Here is a 19417-nt window from a genome sequence, read left to right as displayed (position 1 = left end):
TACCCTCCAAACCAGGCAGCATCCTGGTAAATCTCCTTTGCACTCTTTCCAGTGTCTCCACACCCTTCTTGTAGTGAGGTGACCAGAACTGCACACAGTATTCCAAATGTGGTCTCACCAAGGTCCTGTACAGTTGCAGCATAACCCCACGGCTCTTAAACTCAAACCCCGTTAATGAACGCCAACACACTATAGGCCTTCTTCACGGCTCTATCCACTTGAGTGGCAACCTTCAGAGATCTATGGATATGAACCCCAAGATCTCTCTGTTCCTCCACATTCTTCAGAACCCTACCTTTGACCCTGTAATCCACATTTAAATTTGTCCTACCAAAATGAATCACCTCGCATTTGTCAGGGTTAAACTCCATTTGCCATTCTTCAGCCCAGCTCTGCATCCTATCTATATCTCTTTGCAGCCTACAACAGCCCTCCACCTCATCCACTACTCCACCAATCTTGGTGTCATCAGCAAATTTACTGATCCACCCTTCAGCCCCCTCCTCCAAGTCATTTATAAAAATTACAAATAGCAGAGGACCAAGCACTGATCCCTGTGGCACTCCACTGGTAACCGGTTTCCATTCCGAAAATTTTCCATCCACCACCACCCTCTGTCTTCTGTTGGATAGTCAGTTGCCTATCCAATCGGCCAAACTTCCCTCTAACCCACACATCCTTACTTTCTTCATAAGCCGACCGTGGGGGACTTTATCAAACGCCTTACTAAAATCCATGTATATGACATCAACTGCACTACCTTCATCTACACACTTAGTTACCTCCTCAAAAAATTCTATCAAATTTGTGAGGCAAGACTTGCCCTTCACAAATCCGTGCTGACTATCCCGGATTAAGCTGCATCTTTCTAAATGGTCGTAAATCCTATCCCTAAGGACCTTTTCCATCAACTTACCGACCACCGAAGTAAGACTAATCGGCCTATAATTACCAGGGTCATTTCTATTCCCTTTCTTAAACAGAGGAACCACATTCGCCACTCTCCAGTCCTCTGGCACCACCCCCGTGGACAGTGAGGACGCAAAGACCAAAGGCTCTGCTATCTCATCCCTTGCCTCCCAAAGAATCCTAGGATATATTTCATCAGGCCCAGGGGACTTATCAACTTTCAGTTTATTCAAAATTGCTAGTACATCTTCCCTCCGAACATCTACTTCCTCCAGCCTATCAGCCTGTGACACCATCTCTTCCTCAAAAACATGGCCCCTCTCCTTGGTGAACACCGAAGAAAAGTATTCGTTCATCACCTCTCCTATCTCTTCTGACTCCATGCACAAATTCCCACTGCCGTCCTTGACCGGCCCCAGCCTCACCCTGGTCATTTTTTTATTCCTCATATAAGAGTAAAAAGCCTTGGGGTTTTCCTTGATCCGACCCGCCAAGGACTTCTCATGCCCCCTCCTAGCTCTCCTAAGCCCCTTTTTCAGTCAAATTGACTTTTTCAATAGTCAAATAAAGTTTCCATTTCCAGTACTCCAGGCTACTGGAATGCACAATTTGTAATCCATTTTACAAATCGGTCAGTACCTAGCCTATCCTTTGGGTCTATAACAATTTCTACGGTCCGTAGTGGTATCCAGTATTTTTAAGTCACATTTATTGGGAACTTTCTACGTGAAAGTTACTATATGATGCTTCATAGAGAGGAAGCTACCTGCAAGCATTAGGAGTTATAAAAAAGACCAAATAAAGGCTCAGGATTTGAGGTGGCCTTTTTAACCAAAAAAAGGCATCAAAACTGTTTGCTTCAGGTAGAGCATACTGGACAGCAAAGCTGGAAACTCTTCCACTGAACGTGGGGGTGGAGGATGCACACACCAGAAGGCAAGACAAACAAAAGAACAAAGAACAATACAGCACAGGGACAGGCCCTTCGGCCCTCCAGGCCCGCGCCGCTCCCTGGTCCAAACTAGACCATTCTTTTGTATCCCTCCATTCCCACTCTGTTCATGTGGCTATCTAGATAAGTCTTAAACGTTCCCAGTGTGTCCGCCTCCACCACCTTGCCCGGCAGCGCATTCCAGGCCCCCACCACCCTGTGTGTAAAATACGTCCTTCTGATATCCGTGTTAAACCTCCCCCCCTCCCCCACCTTGAACCTATGACCCCTCGTGAACGTCACCACCGACCTGGGAAAAAGCTTCCCACCGTTCACCCTATCTATGCCTCTCAATTTTATACACCTCTATTAGGTCACCCCTCATCCTCCATCTTTCCAGTGAGAACAACCCCAGTTTACCCAATCTCTCCTCATAATTAAGCCCTTCCATACCAGGCAACATCCTGGTAAACCTCCTCTGCACTCTCTCTAAAGCCTCCACGTCCTTCTGGTGGTGTGGCGACCAGAACTGGGCGCAGTATTCCAAATGCGGCCGAACCAACGTTCTGTACAACTGCAACATCAGACCCCAACTTTTATACTCTATGCCCCGTCCTATAAAGGCAAGCATGCCATATGCCTTATTCACTACCTTCTCCACCTGTGACGTCACCTTCAAGGATCTGTGGACTTGCACACCCAGGTCCCTCTGCGTATCTACACCTTTTATGGTTCTGCCATTTATCGTATAGCTCCCCCCTACGTTAGTTCTACCAAAATGCATCACTTCGCATTTATCTGGATTGAACTCCATCTGCCATTTCTTTGCCCAAATTTCCAGCCTATCTATAATCCTTCTGTAGCCTCTGACAATGTTCCTCACTATCTGCAAGTCCAGCCATTTTCGTGTCGTCCGCAAACTTACTGATCACCCCAGTTACACCTTCTTCCAGATCGTTTATATAATCACAAACAGCAGAGGTCCCAATACAAAGCCCTGCAGAACACCACTAGTCACAGGCATCCAGCTGGAAAAAGACCCTTCCACTACCACCCTCTGTCTTCTGTGACCAAGCCAGTTCTCCACCCATCTAGCCACCTCCCCCTTTATCCCATGAGATCCAACCTTTTGCACCAACCTACCATGAGGGACTTTGTCAAACGCTTTACTAAAGTCCATATAGACGACATCCACGGCCCTTCCCTCGTCAACCATTCTAGTCACTTCTTCAAAAAACTCCACCAGGTTAGTGAGGCATGACCTCCCTCTCACCAAACCATGCTGACTATCGTTAATGAGTTTATTCCTTTCTAAATGCGCATACATCCTATCTCTAAGAATCCTCTCCAACAACTTCCCGACCACGGACGTCAAGCTCACCGGCCTATAATTTCCCGGGTTATCCTTCCTACCCTTCTTAAATAACGGGACCATTAAAAAAAAAAGCCTGAAAATGCAAATACGTATACAGCACTTTTTGCAACCTCAGGATCCCCAAATGCTTTACCAGCAAATTCTTGAAGCATATTCAGTGATATTGTAGGATACATGGCAGCCAATTTGCACACAGTAAGATGATATCAACTAACATTGAGGGGTTGGCTGAGGTATAAATATCGACCAGGATCAAGGAAAACTTCCCCAGTCTTCAAAGCAGTGCTGTGGGATTTTTCTGACTGGAGAGGATTCAGTTTACAAAATATTTCCAACAGTACAGCTTCAATATTGCACTGAAGCACCAGCTTGGGATAGAGAGCTAGAGCGATTGTGCAGGATTTGTAAATCAGTTTTAAAAATTTATTTATTTAGTGTAACATTAATACTGCAATGAAGTTACTGTGAAAATCCCCTAGTCCCCAACGCCAGCACCTGTTCGGGTATACTAAGGGAGAATTTAGCATGGCCAATGGACCTAACCAGCACGTCTTTCAGACTGTGGGAGGAAACCACAGCACCTGAAGGAAATCCAGGCAGACATGGGGAGAACATGCAAACTCCACACGGCCATGACCCAACCTGGGAATCGAACCCGGATCCCTGGCACTGTGAGGCAGCAGCGCTAACCGCTGTGCCACCATACACCTGAACATTTAAACTCATCAGTTCAGACAGAACTTCAGGTTGAGGATGCAAATTAGTTATCAGAAGATATTTCAGACATTGTCACCCATCTTTCTAAATCAGGACCCACAAAGTGTTTGACAGCCAATGAAATACTTCTGAAGTACAGTCATTGTTATAATGTAGGGGAAAGCAGTAGCCAATCTGCACACTACAAGCTCCCACAAACAGCAATATGAGATAGTTGTTTTAGTGATGTTAGTTACCGGACAAACATTAATAACTCCCCTGCTCTTAGTGCCAGAAGCTTTTATGTCCATCTGATGTCTAATCCAAATGTTTAATCATTGGGCTTGAATCAAACTGATGGAATAAAGTCTCTTTGGGGGAGACAGCCCAAATGAAAATAATTTTAATTCAGTTACAATTTAATGAACAAGTCATGGCATTCTCTCAAAATCTGGTGAGTAGTATAACAACCCCAATACTGCATAGGGACATCAGGCTAGGCTTCAGGTACATTGCTGGTATATGACATATCAGCTTGCGTTTGCATGCAACTCATGCTGCAATTTATTTGAAAGTCCCAAGTAGCATGCCGATTCTTCAATCCCCCTACCCTGGGCCCCTGGTCAGCACGGTGGCACAATGGTTAGCACTGCTGCCTCACAACACGAAGGACCTGGGTTCAATTCTGGCCTTGGATGACCGTCTGTGTGGAGTTCGCACATTCTCCCCATGTCTGCATGGGTTTCCTCTGGGTGCTCTGGTTTCCTCCCACACTTCAAAAGATATGCAGGTTAGGTGGACTGACCATGTTAAATTGCCCGTTAGTGTCCCAAGATGTGTAGGTTAGGGGCATTAGTAGGGTAAATATGCAGGGGATAGGGCCTGCGTAAGATGCTGTCAGAGAGTCGTGCATACCCAATGGGCCAAATGGCCTCCTTCTGCACTATAGGGATTCTATGATGCATGCTAAAGTTTCATTCAAATTTTTATTTCAATTTCCAGAGCCCAGGTGATAATGAATACACAATCAAGTGATAGAATTCAGTGACTGAAAAAGTGCATAAAACAATCAAATGAAGCGAGGGCACATTTTGGATTACTTGCTTGTAAAAGTACCTGAAACAGTGTCAACCTCTGCCTTGAAAGACACACATCAGATTCTTTCTAAAAAGGTACACAATGTTGAGCAGAGTTTTTATCAACCATTTCAGGTCGAGCCATCAAAATACTGATTTGACATCACTCAATCATCATTCCACTTACACTGAATGATTTATGCTGGATAATTCTTGGGAGGAAATGTACACACTGATTGTAAGAAAACTATAAAATACTTGTTTACTGCAGCGCTGTGGCACACCAAAGCACTGGACAATATTTTGTTGTCCCGATTGTTTATACATTTATATAAAATTAACATACAGGCCACTTTTGCCTTAAATAACCCGATACCATTGTTCATATCCTGCATGAGCCTTCTCCCACCCATCCTCACCTCACCCCCATTTAGCGTATCCTTCTATTCCTTTCAGGGTGACCCAATTTATTATACACGGCAAGGTCCTACAATCAGCAATTGAGATAAATTTTCTACACTTTAAATGGTGCCATTGGATCTTCAGCATCCAGCACCCCCCCAAAAAAAACAACAAAATCTTGATTTGGCCTCTTACCCAAATAGGATGTTTCTGGCAATGCAACATCCCAATACATAACATGAGTGTTAGTTGAGATGACTTGCACAAAGTCTTGGATGAGAGAACTGAACCTGCAACCCCATGACCTCACAGCAATATTAGCACAATGGAAAGGACAGTTTCAACTTAGCAAGGACTAGGTAAAAGTTGTATCCTCTTCCTCAGCCCAAACCGGGGGGCCACAATTATTTAATATACATTGATGACTTGGACAAATGAATGTACCATTACCAAGTTTGCAGATGATAGAAAAATAGGTGGGAAGGCAAGTGGTGAGGACGACACATGGAGTCGACAGAGAGATATAGACAGGTTAGATGAGTGAGCAAAAGAATTGGCAGGTGGCTCTTCGGTAGGAAGAATAAAGGAGCTAAATATTATTTAAATAGAGGAAGACTGCTGCAAAAAAAGGGTTTTGGGGTCCTTGTGCATAAATCACAAAAAGCTAGCATGCAAGTTCAGCAGGTAATTGAGAAAGCAAATGAAACGTTAGCCTTTATTTCCAAGAGGATGGAGTATAAAATGGGCAAGTCTTGCTAAAACTATACATGGCACTAGTTAGACCCCACCAGGAATACTGTGAACAGTTTTAGATCCCTTATCTAAGGAAGGATAGACTGATGTTGGGCGCAGTTCAGAGAAAGTTCAAGAGGTTAATCCAAGGTATGCAGGGATTTTCTTACGAACAAAAGTGGAGTAGGTTGGCCCTGTACTCAATGGAGTTTAGATGAATGAGAGGCGACCTCAACGAGACAGAGATTCGCAGGGGGCTTGACAGGGTAGATGCTGAAAGATTGTTTTCCTTGTGGGAGAGTCTAGGACCAGAGGGCATAATATCAGAGTAAGGGGTCACCCATTCAAGACAGATGAGGAGGAATTTCTTCACTCAGAGGATAGTGAATCTGTGGAATTCTTTATTGCAGAGAGCTGTAGATGCTGGGACATAAAGTATGTTCAAGACTGAGACAGACAGATTTTTAAAATCAATAAAGAAATCAAGGGCTACGTGGATAAGGATGGAAAGTGGAGTTGAGGATTACGCCAGATCAGTCATGGTCTCATCGAAAGGTGGAGCACACTCGATGGGCCACATGGCCTACTTCTGCTCCTTATAGACCTTTAGAAGAGTAGCTTCCAGCACATCAGCTTGATATTTTTCATGATAATCCAGTAACGAGAACCCATTTGACTTACACTGCAGTGAATTTTCGTTGTGCTGTAAACCTGAATTCACCCAAGATTACCTATGCTCATTTCAAAAAAATACAGCAACGAGGAAAGGTGCTTTCATGCCGGATTTTAAACACAGGTTCAATACAGTATCCAAATCCACTGCTCCACACTGAATATTAATGAATATTTTATCTGATGCCTAAGAAATATAGAAACCAGTCATAACATATCATTTTCACTGGATTAAAATACTTAGATCTCAGGCATTTCCCAAAATAATTATCCTCCGTGGTTACTTAATCAATTTGAATGGGACTATGGCAATCTAAAAATTTCATTCTCTGACAAGGTCAGTATTTGTTGCCCATCTTTAATGCCCCTGAGAAGGCGATGGTGGGCTACCTTCTTAAACAGTGACAGTACATGCAGTGAAGGGTGCGCCTGCAACATAGTTAGGGAGTTCCAGGATTTTCACTCAGCGATATATGTTCCAGTCTGGATCGTCAGTGATATTAAGATGATGGTATTCCCATCATCCTGATGTGCTTGTCCTTTTAAATGATGGATGCTGTGCATTTAGGAGGTGCTGCCAATGGAGCCTTGGTGTGCTGTTGCAGTACACCCTGTAGATAGTACATATTGCAGCTACAATACACAAAAGGTGGATGATTTAGCATGTGGATGGGGTACCAATCAAGAGCACAGCTTTGTCTGGTAGAGTATATGGGGATTCACTATGCAATATTTTAAATACCATTACCATCATAATCAACTATTTATAAAAACTGTATTTGACAATGTGAACAGTACCAGACTAGTACATCGTCATAACTCAACAATAGACAGTCATCCACTTGTTGGTGCTCTTGAAGCATGCTGATGCTCAGGGACAGACGCAGGGAGAAGAGTTACAGTTCAAGTGGACACTGAACATTTTATATCCCTCCCATGTTTACTGAAATTCTACATTACTTAGATAAATCAAGTTCTATGCTGACATGCTGAGTGTCATTCACTTAGTGTCAGCATCACACACAATGATTAGGTATAGCATGGTTGGACGCGAGGCAGCAGTCCCTTTTTTTGCACCCTAACTTTAGAGAAGTGCCCTCTCCTTGTAGTACAAATGATGCTTTTTCATACACCACTACACCCGACGGCGTGATTTTCTCAGATTGTTAACACAATCCCAAATTAGGGGAACTGTGGACAATCAGGATGGAGATGAACTGCCACCAAATCATTTCAGTTAAAAGAATGTTTAGCCCATCGGTCCTACTGAACTTGACCCCAAGTCCAGACGCCAAATTAAAAACAATATTGCGGATACTGGAATAAAAACAAAAGCTGGAAAAACTCAGAGTCTGGCAGCATCTGTGGACCGAGAAGTAGAGTTAAAGTTTTTGAGTCTAAAACGACTCGCTCCACAGACGCTGCCAAACCTGCCGAGTATTTCCAGCACTTACTTTATTTATCCCAGTGGTGAAAAGCCGGAGACTAATCCATTGCACCAACTCACCCCCAGAGATTTCAGATAGCCTTTATAGTCAATTGAAATGGTTGGTGTTTATTACATTTTTCTCTTTTCTACAAACAAAAGCAGAATAGAATGCACACTCGCATTTCTGGGAAAATATGTGCTTTAAGCTTGGTCATGAGCTGCATCCCAATCCTTCAAAATAAATTTACCTATTCATTAAATTCATTAAACTGTGCAAGTGGCCAGTGTTGTTGCTGGTCTTATTTTGCAAATATTATTAGTGAAAAGAAAAATCACATTTGAGCCAATACACTTTTATTGTATGCTATACTTGTGCGACACCCCAAATTCATCGCCCTAAATTTTTCCCACCACTTGACCCTACTCTCAACTCAATGCTCTCTCTACTCTGCCCAAGTTGAATGGGCAACATCTATATTGCTAACGCAGGGAGAAGAGTTACAGTTCAAGTGGACATTGAACATTTTATATCCCTCCCATAATGTCTACTGAAATTCTAGTGGCATTACTTAGATAAATCTAATTCTATAAGCTATCAATTCAGACAGAATTAGGATCAACAGGGTTTAAGTAAACAGGATTCTTTGTACATAATAAAATAATGAAACTTAACACTACTCAAAACCTTGCAGGGACTGCCCCAGGTTGACAATTTTCAGCACACTACAATCTTCCAATTAACATTTTTTAGCATGACCAACCTTTTTAACACACTCCTCCTCCTCTTGACGTTTTTCGTAATGAGAAAAGTCATCAAAGATGGAGGTCGTATGCTTGTAACTGGCAATAATTTTCAGAACCTGCTTGGCTTTTTCCAAGGGCACCTCCTGAGTGTCTCGGGAGTTGGTGACAGGTTTATTCTCATTGTTTTCCAGGCGAATGTGCCGCAGTTGACTATTGGGCACGTCCTTCACAAATATCCACCTCACGTCAAACCGTCCCTTCCACTTGTCCTGAGACCACACCCCAGCACAAGTGTTGTAGTCCACAGTTGACTTCATCTCGGCGACACCACAGAAGTGGCCACTCCCGTTGACGCTAAACAAGAGGTAAACAGGGCCCTTGCCGTTCATGGTACGATAGGCTCCATCCAGTCTCTTATTGCCATGCTCGGTACTACACCAAATGGAATATTTAATAGAGCGATGGATGTCATCCTCGGAGTAGCTTTTAATGATGAAAACTCGTCCATGTTTGGGATTCCAGTCAAAATCCTTGGGGTTGTAATTGTTGACAGATCTCAATTTCTCCAAGACTGGATGCGCTTCCACAGAAGCAGAATTTGAATTCCCATGCGCCAGCCCAATACCTCCAGCATCCACTCCATTTTGGCCAAAGCCAGCTGCCCGGTTGCGGGGTGCAACCCAGCGGTTTGGCTGTGGCTGCTGCTGCACTGGCTGCGGCGGCACCTGCTGCTGCTGGCCTGAGGACACTTGCTGTGGCTGCATGTTCACCACCTGTTGGTTCACCGGCAGCGGAGGTGGTTGGCTTTGCTGCTGGCCACAGGCTTGAGTTGATGGTTGAGGAGCACTTTTGGCCACAGTTCCCTTGTTATCCCAGGTACCAATATCCATATTATGTTTAATTGGAGGTGGTGGAAGGGATGGTCCACTAGACCCACCTTTTGCCTTCTTGGGTTGGGGTTTCGCTGGCTTGCTTGCAATGTCTGCCCATGAAGTTGGCTTCGGGGGAGCGATAGTAGTCGGTGGCATGGGATTAGAAGGTATCGCATTATTTGAAATAGTCGATATAGGATTACTCCCAACAGCAGAACCTACCATTTTAGATACGTTACTAGCGACCTCACCACCACTTATCTTCAGTCCTGCCATACCTTGGTCAATGCTATTCATACCTGGTGCTTTATTCAGCGTCTCATTAGTGAAAGCTGACTGTCCATCCATCATAGCTCCACCCAAAGAGCTAGGAGGGTAGGCATAGCTGCTGGGGCTATAGCCTGAGCTTTGAGTGGACTGTCCCTGAGAACTGCTGGTCCCCCAAGCTGAGAAGTCCACACCACTAGGAAAGAAGTTAAACCCATGCTGGCTCAGGAAAGGAGTGTTCCCCAAGGTTCCTGGCTGTCCAAACATTGCATCCGGTAGGAAGTGATGCTCTCCATTACTCAGCTGTCCATACGATGTCAGATAGGGCATAGGTGGGTCCCCTCCTGTAGACCAGGCAGCCTCGCTTAATGAATACTGGAACCCTATAGATGGACTATAGTAACTTGGTAGGTAGGAGTCAGACATGGCAGTATAGGTATTGTTCTGTTTAAAACAAAATGAGAATATTCAGTGAGAGTTGCATGAAGTACAAGTAACCAATATCTTAAGAATCCAAGTGAACTTGCATAATCCAGCCCACAGCTGTGAGAAAGCAAGATAAGGGCTCAGCAATGTCACTTGGATTTTATAACATTAAGATTGGTGTATGAAGTTTCCACTTAAACCGTCAACAATGCTAATATAATCCCCAGGAATCTTTAGACCATACAGTAGGTACAGAATAGCCCTCAATTATAAAACTCCTCCAATCCTCACAAAGTTACCATAGAGATACTTAACAGACTTGGTTAGCTTGAAACATTGAATTTTGAAGCTTAAATGTAAACGGAAGTAGGAAAAATGTATACCTTGCATAAACTGGAAAAGTTTATGTATTGAATAGATTCTTAGACTTACCCCTCCTTAAAATTTCTTTAGTCTCCACATTAACATCCAAGCCCCATTTAATTGGAGTTTTTAACCAGGATGTTAATAACTCAATGCTACTCCCTTCCCAATGATCAAACTTCCCTGGTGTCTCCTGGAGCACAGCTTGAGGTTGGCAACTTGGCATGTTAGGAAATCATTTGCATACCTGAATCTTAAAGGTTGCAGAGATCTAATTTACCATCCTAAATTCATCTATCATGATCATTAGTGGTGTCGATCTCAATTTAGGACCCAAACTCGAATACCCTCCCTACACTTCCCAGGCTCTCACTTTCCTCCTTTAACACAGTCCTCAAAACCGACCCTTTTGACCAAACTTTTGATCACCTATTCTAATATCTCCTTACATGACTCATTGTCATATTTTCATTTTATAATGCTCCTGTGAAAACACTTTGGAAAGTTTTATTGCGTTAAAGGTGCCATAGATCAATTTAAATTGGTTGGGTGAATCACTTCCCTTCTTTTGCACTAATATCTCTCACGTGGACAAGTAACAGTTTAAAAATGTGCAATTCTTTCTTCACTCCCCCCACCCAAAACACACACTTTATTAATAGCAAGAGAAACAGATAAACAAAAAAAATTATAAACATTATAGAACATACAAAAGGTTAAAATAAATCACTCTACAATGAATGGGTCAGCATAAAACAAACGGAACAAGGATTCATCTAATTATAAAGAATCTTTTTCAAATAAATAGCTTTAAACGATTTTGCTTGATCAAGTGGTTTTCTAATTCTGCAAAGTAATTTGGCCATAAACATCTCCATGGAAGTACACAAATGCAGCCTTTGTTCTGACTGCTGAAGCTCAAACTATATGCACAATTATACTACATTCTAATTACAAGACTGCATGGAGAAATGGCACAACTCTTCTATTCAATCCTGCTGCAACAACTCCCATTAGGCATTCAGTTAGAAAGTTGAGAACTCAAAAGGTGGCCAACGGTTATACCATTTATCAGCAAAACAGTGTAAAGAACTGTTACTTTATTTGAAGAGGAGAAATACTTGGGTCTTGCGTTGCATCTCACTAATAAATTAAAAGTGCAGTCAACTTCCCAACAAATTCAGGAAAAAGTAGTGACTCCTGTAATTTATCCTTTATCTAGTGCTGCTGCACTATCCCACTCTACCCAATCCAAGGAACTGACTGGAAAGGGCACTGGAAATTTCTCTGCTCCTCTCATAGGCATCAAAAACAAGACAGGAGCATTAGAAAATAACTGGTCATCCTGTGAGCACGCAGACAATTTGACTGTGGGCAGCATTGACAGCTTGCACTGAACTATACAAAGGACACCCAGGGTACTCCACAAATAGCAATCAACCAAATAAAAATGGACATTAAGACACCGTCATGTTTCTGGATTTTTAATTATTTTTCTTCACAGAATGGATTTTTGAACTGAGCTACTTTTAAGCATTTTTTTTTTTTTAAAAAGGTGAACATGCAATGGGTTGGAAGAAAATACTTCCATTTAGAGAATGTGCATTAAAACCAGACTGACGTTGCCAGTAACAGTCATGATTTCACCTCGGGTGCTCGGAGAAAAGATGCACTCCTTTGGGATGGAACATCCCCTTCTGTTGATCTTTGCATTAAGCTAGTTCCGTTTGAGATTCACACAGAGTGACATAGAAGAGGAAAGGTGGAAGGCGGCTTGATGAGCAGTACTACAGTGAACCACTAGTCAGAAACCAAGACACAATCCCCCTCCCTCCAGGGACAGGAAACAAGGGAATACCCACCCATGTGTTTGCTGCCTTTGCTGGAGCAGACTGCAAAGTAAGTCAAGTTTTAAACAGAATGCTATCAGGGCAGCTCTGATCAGTCGGAGTAAACAGCAAAGTATTAGGGATGCAAAAAATGACTAACGCAGAGCAAGACACACTCATTATTTTGTATCATGCAAAGACAAGTTGTCAACTTCCTGATGTGTTTCTGAGTATGCCTCCAAAAAGATTAGGACAAGTGTAAGAGACAAAGATCACAAGAGGACTTTATCATTCCAACACTGGATTATGGTGTTATCCAGGTACACATTAGGCGGCATAAAGTCTACTGCAGCACCCAAGAACAATTTACAAGATTGACCAACCTCACTTAACCGAAGGAGGAATCTATGGCAAAGGTTGTATAAAAGAAAAATTTTTTAAAAGAGGAAAGAATGAGACAGAATTCAAAAGAAAAGGCACAAGGTAGTCCAAAGTTCAGCTACCAAAACAAGGATGGCGTAAAAACGATGGGTAAAGTACAAAAAGCCAGAGGAATGAATTAGGGGGCAGGGGACTGTAACCGGTCACAGGGACAGGTTAACCTGAGGCCATGCAGAGATTCAAAGATGGGAATCTTAAATTTAATGAAATAAAGAGCAGACCTATAAGGAAAACAGTAATAATGGTAGTGACTAAAGCATCAGATTCTTAGCAATTAAGAAGTTGAGGCAAGGTCAAAGGCAAAAATTGCTGTGGAGCTGCCTTTCTGACATTCTGGAAGAGAGGTTTGAAGTTGAGCCAGGCTGAGCGAGGTAAAACCTGTGGCTATGGAGCAGCGAAGGGATGGAGAATCAGTGGAAGGAGAAGCAAGTGGAGTTTGTGGTGGGTGGGGGGGGGGACAAGAATCATGGCCTTGATCTTCCAGATGTTGAGCTGGCGAGCTCGGAACTATTCAAGATTAGGAGTAGGAAGGCATCAGTTCAGAGGCAGAGCCAATGTTAGCAGTCTATATAGAAGCTGACCCCATGCCTATGCTTGATGACAAGTGAACCTCACCAAATGTCCACAAGCAGAAGCAAGGAGTGGGAACCTCAGCAAACCTTACTCCAAGCTAAGGACACAATGGCCAAATTTGGCTTCGTTTTGATACCCTTAGAGGTCATTATGGTCTAGATGGCAAAGTGCTGACTAGGTATTGGGTGTGGGGTGGGTGGTGGTGGTTGGGGGGGGGGGGGGGGGGAGACGACACACACGACAGTTTTACAGAAGCGTTTGAAATGTAGTTGACGTTTGTATGGACTACACCTTTCTAATCAAGAGTAAGCACCATCTCAGCCTCCAAAGCAATGAAGCTCTTTGAAATGTTGCCAAATAAACTTTCATTTTAAGATCTGCCAGCATTCCTGCTCTTTGTTTGCAGATTAATTCTTCTCATTCCAGGTAACCACAATCTCATTAGCCTGTCTCTCAAACATTTTGAAAATGACGTTTCAAACATCTGGGTGGGGCTTATTCTCTAAGATATTTCGGATTGTTTTATTGCAGAAGCATCTGTTTAAATGTACAGATTAGCACCCAAGTTAGTCATAGCTTCTACTCATTGGGAGAACTTCAGGCTGGTGCAACAGTACTTTATCACTCCTCTGTTTGATTTGTTCCCTGATGCTTCCACCTTCTAGCAGATAACCTAACAGATTCAGAGCCTAGTATGATCCCATTAGTGTCTTTCACTTAGGGGCATAACTATTGACCTAGAGTCCTTATATGGGAAATCAGCCCGACTCCCTACTTCCAAAAACTAGAGAGATTCGTGAGCAACAACTGTCTTTATTTTGTACCTTTAATGGAAAGTTTAGTTAAAAAGATAGATTTTAAGGAGCCTGTCCTCACAATGCTAAAGGACACAAAATAAAAAAGTACCTGTGCACAAGGGGTGAAAACTTCCAAGAGAGAATTTTAAAAATTGCATCAAATAGTTTAGGGAAAAATTGGATGGTACACTATGGATAACAGTTCTCATTTTGAAATCTAACATTGGCATTTGTACCAAGGCTGCTGTTCTCCTATTCACAGGAAACGAGGTTCCCTATATCAGTTACTTAACTGCAGAACTAACTGAGTCTAAGCAAGGATATGGATGAAATGTTGACAGGAAAGTAAAAAGCAAGAATACAGAATAGAAGTCTATCTGAAATACCCCCCAACAACAAATCCAGGAACAATACACTCAGACAGTATAAATACTTCAACTCTGGAAGAAATAGTTAAGTGCACATGGCTATTGCAAATTTCCATCCTAACTTGCCCTAACAAATTCCCAACCAATTTAAGGAAACAAGTCCACAAAAATTAAATTCACAATTAACACAAAGATATTGCTAATTTTGTTTAGCAAGAACAGAGAACTGCCCCCTCCAATCACATCACAACCTCCAGTGTTTTATATTCTAAAACCGATGGAACATTAGCCACTTCCTCCTCCTCAGCTCCCACGAATTGCTAAAAAAAAATTGTTGTACACTCACCTGCCTGGTCTGAGTGCTCAAATAAGGCTCAAAGTCATCGTCGTTTAGTGCATCCTTTTGATGAACAGCTCCATTTTGCACTATAATAAAATTGGGGAAAAGATTTAATGAAAACTAGAAATCCTATTCGGCTATTAACAACAGTTACCCACCAATCGCAGCATTAACTTCAACAGACGATACGAAAGCTTAATCTAGAAATCAAGAGCCAAAATAGAATTAGGTGAAGACAAAACCTCAACTTATTTTGCTCTCTTGCTATTCCTCCAGTTGTATCCTTCCGTGAAGTCAAAAGTCTAGGTAGCAACTATCAGCATGTAGGGAGTCATCAGACAATCCCACTCCAATCCTCATCAGACACCTACTTCCAACCAGGAGTCTGGTCAGTATGACTCACTAGCTCACCATGCAGTGTATTTACTCAGTAGGCCAAACAAGCACGTGGTGCAGCCATTCGAAGATACAACATTCCTGCCAAGATAACAAGCTCAAGGCCTATGAATAGCAGCTTGGCTTTCTCATCATATGGTTTCATTAACTGGGTATATTCTCAGTCACAAAACCCAGGCACCTTTCAGTAATAATTGTCTCAACCAGCTGTTTAAATAAACATAGCTTACTGGTTGTGATAAAACAGAGGGCGCCATTACACTGATGCTTTTACAACATCAACTGCAGGTTTCAAGAAAGAAAATGTAATAACAGTAAAAACTCCTCAGTGAGTCAGTTGATAATGCACCGCCTTGTGTGGTGCTTAGTCAGACATCTGAAAGTTCCAATCTAGCCCCCGTGCAAGCGAGAGGTTCCACAATTTGCCTCAGCAGCCTAGACTACAAAGCATCAAATCAGTCAGGGTTACTGCCCCCGATGACTTCAATCACACCTGCTGGGAAAGTGTTCAGCTACAGCTATCAGCCACGTACAGGATTTCATCCAATTGTGATGGCCCTTCTAGTCAAACAGCGTGTAAGCGCGTCACTATTTTAGTCAGGATGAGTAAATTTTTTTTTCCAGTAAACCAATGACTCCAGAAAGTCCTGCAACAAACAATGTGATATGACCAATATGTTTTTATCAACATAAATGTACAGCAATAGAAGCATTTGTGCCTGCTGGCCAAGTGTTTATAGTTCAAACAGCAACACTAGCAGAGAATCCAGAAAAGATTTTTCCATAGACAGACTGCTAACCAGAGCTCATATTAATTTACCAGACACAAGTTTAAGAGTCCAACAGTCCTTTTAGTTTAATTTACCACATGAATTGTAGCCATTATGAGATTTGCCTCTACATTAATAGTCTCCTAATTTACTATGCATAGTTAAACTGTGCGCTTCAGGCGGGTGACCCATTAGCATTTTAGTACAACAAAACACAAGCAAAAGATAGATGCATTTGGAATGGCCTCACAAAGAGAATGCTGTAAATTGTCTAGAGGGGTCAGGGTGATTTAACACTTAAGTAATGAAGTTATGATGGGCAGGGGACACATGCTGTCTGACTGGAAAATCAATTACCCCTCAAACGAGCATTCTGCATCAAGAAAACAACCGGGCACCATATTTCTATGATTAAGGGCAGCACAGTGGTTCGCACTGCTGCCTCACACGGCCAGGGACCTGGGTTGCATTCTGGCTTGGGTCACTGTCTGTGTGGAGTTTGCACATTCTCCCATGTCTGAACGGGTTTCCTCCAGGTGCTTTGGCTTCCTCCCACAGTCTGAAAGATGTGCTCATTAGGTGAATTGGCTATGCCTCAGTGTACTCAAACAGGTGCCAGAGTGTGGTGACTAGGGGATTTTCACAGTAACTTCATTGCAGTGTTAATGTAAGCCTACTTGTGACACTAATAAACTTTAAACTGCAAATGCATTTACACAGTGGTATTTATTTTTTCCCCAGAGTTGTATCAAAATACTTCACACCTCTAAAACTGCATATGAACAAACTTGCTCCAAATGAATGGGTACTGACAAGTCAGTGGCTTGTTGCTAGCAAAGGGCCACATGAAAACAAAAGTCTTCCCAAGAATGAGACGACTTTTAACAGGAGTATAAACAAAAGACAGGCAGCTCCAGGTAGAGGGAAAGCACAATAGTAAGGATCTTTGGCCAGCCTAGTTATTTAAAATATCAAAACTTATCAATTCACAACTGAACTCTACAAAGAAATTGCAGCTATACAATAATGGGAAAGAATTACAGCTAAAAAAAAATCTTTCAAACATCAGAAAGTTAAAGAATTTATAACATTTACATGGAGGCAATCTTTTTAATCGACAAGTGGGGTGTAAAAATGTGATTACAACACCAGATATTAAACTCATTCAACAAAAATGGTGAAATGCTCTCCCCTCCCCCAATTAAGGGAGTGTCATGCAATTATAATTTGCTTAATTCTACTTAAACTTTGTTAAACGTACATGCTCTGGGCAGCTGAAAAAAATCTGAAACCTCCTAAAAGTAAAACTAATCACGCTCAACAATGCAATTGTCCCGCTGTTTTTTTAAAAAAATAAAATCTATAAAGAAGATGTCAATGAAATGCATTAGTCATTCTTCCTGTTCATGGGGAAAATGTGTGTTTTAGATCAGGGATCTTTGTAAGAATTTCAAATCAAACTCTTGCCACAGATTTCCCAGATTGTGATTTTACAAAAAATCAAATTCTCATCAAAGATTTCCCAGATGGGGGGGGGAAAGGAAGAAAGAAAATGAAGGGAGAGTTGAGGCGGGTAAAACTCAATTGGAGACTAGTTCCCTACTCCAGCCCCAGGATTTAGGGGCCTGTGCTGCTTCCTCCTTGTCCCCCCCACCCAACAAAACGCAGGAAACCTCCCTCAACAGATCCGAGGCAGCCCCAAGGGGAATTAATTCTAAAATAAAGTCCACTTCCCTCCTCCCCACACTGTCCCCGCCACCATTTTAAAATAAAACACACAGCCCGAAGCTGCAGAGAGAGAGGGGAGGAGGAGGAAGGGGAGACTTTCTTACCTTTATTTCCTTGGCCTTTCGGTCTCTGCGCCAGTCAAGTTTCCGGGCGAGAAGGGCGAGGGGGGTGAGAGAAGAGATTTGAAACAAAAAAAAGGGAAAAGATCATTAATCGAGATCCGAGGCTGCGGCCTTGTGCAAAAAAGGAAAAGAGACACAATCCCACAAACTGCAGCCGCTTTCGCCTCCTTACCTGGTCCAGGACGCTGGTGGCCGACATTTCTTCATGAACCGAGGCCGGAGGGGGTTGGGGAAAGGGGATTGGGTGGGGAGGGGGGGGAGGGGAAGGTGGGGAAGAGTTAAGTACGCGGGTCCCGAGGCTCTGGGCTAGGCTCCAGCGGCCTGCAGTAGCACTGACTTAGCGGTGCGGGAGGGCACCGCGCGTCTCTCTCTCTCTTTTTTCTCTCTCTCTGACCGACCGAGCGGGCTGGCTGGCTGGTTCCCGGTGGATCGATCGGCGCCGGGAGACGGAGGATGTGTGGCGGGAGGGTGTTTTCTTTTTTCTTTAAAGTGGTGTGTGTTTAAAAACACTTTTGTCCGCCCGCTCGCTCACTGCCGAGGCTCCTCGTTGCCGCTTCCTCCCTCGCTCTCGCTCTCCCTCCCTCACACAATGGCCGAGCCGCTCACATGGGCCCGCAGCGGAAACCCGGCTGCAAAAAAAAAACAGCGCCGCCCGCCCCCACTTCTCGGGCTCGTCCCAAAACCCTCCCCGATCGCCCGCCCCCCCCGGCGCTCCTCCCGCTGCAGCGCCACCCGCCGGTCCGGAGGACCCGACCCCCCGGCGCTCATCCCACCGCAGCGCCACCTGCCGGCTCGGAGGTCCCGACCCCCCACCCACATTTTGCCTTCAGCAATTCCTTTCCCAGTCAGCTTGGATGTTGTTTGTCTCCCCTGTAAGGAAGGGGGGGGGGGGATTTGAATTGGTTTCAGTTGGATTTTGAATGTACTTTTTGGAGCAACCAAGGAAGGGAGGGCTGACAAAGGGTCATCTAGATTCGAAACGTTGACTCAATTCTCTATACCCACAGATGCTGTCAGACTTGCTGAGATTTTCCAGTATTTTCTGTTTTTCATACAGAAACAGTATGGGAGGGAACTTGCCATTTGAAAAAAAATCTATACAACTTAATGAACAAGCAAAACATTTGCCCAGACCATTCTGAGCATTGGCTTTGTAACT

At 43.3% G+C, this 19417-nt stretch overlaps 1 protein-coding gene across 1 annotated transcript in view; it reads right to left on the bottom strand.

Annotated features, from left to right (window-relative positions):
- Nucleotides 1-18936, bottom strand: part of LOC144509330 (YTH domain-containing family protein 2-like) — a 35286-nt gene extending 16350 nt beyond the window's left edge. The window contains exons 1-4 of the mRNA XM_078238001.1: nucleotides 18431-18936; nucleotides 18241-18265; nucleotides 15249-15328; nucleotides 8984-10549 (exon numbers count right to left, since the gene is read on the bottom strand). Of these exons, the coding sequence (XP_078094127.1) occupies nucleotides 8984-10549; nucleotides 15249-15328; nucleotides 18241-18265; nucleotides 18431-18457 (1698 nt within the window). The 5' untranslated portion in view covers nucleotides 18458-18936. The remainder of the gene's footprint in view (nucleotides 1-8983; nucleotides 10550-15248; nucleotides 15329-18240; nucleotides 18266-18430) is intronic.
- Nucleotides 18937-19417: the final 481 nt, after the last annotated feature.

The sequence above is a fragment of the Mustelus asterias genome, chromosome 21, assembly GCF_964213995.1.
Source record: "Mustelus asterias chromosome 21, sMusAst1.hap1.1, whole genome shotgun sequence".
NCBI classification, from domain to species: Eukaryota; Metazoa; Chordata; class Chondrichthyes; order Carcharhiniformes; family Triakidae; genus Mustelus; species Mustelus asterias.
This window is presented reverse-complemented; position numbering and strand designations above follow the sequence as displayed.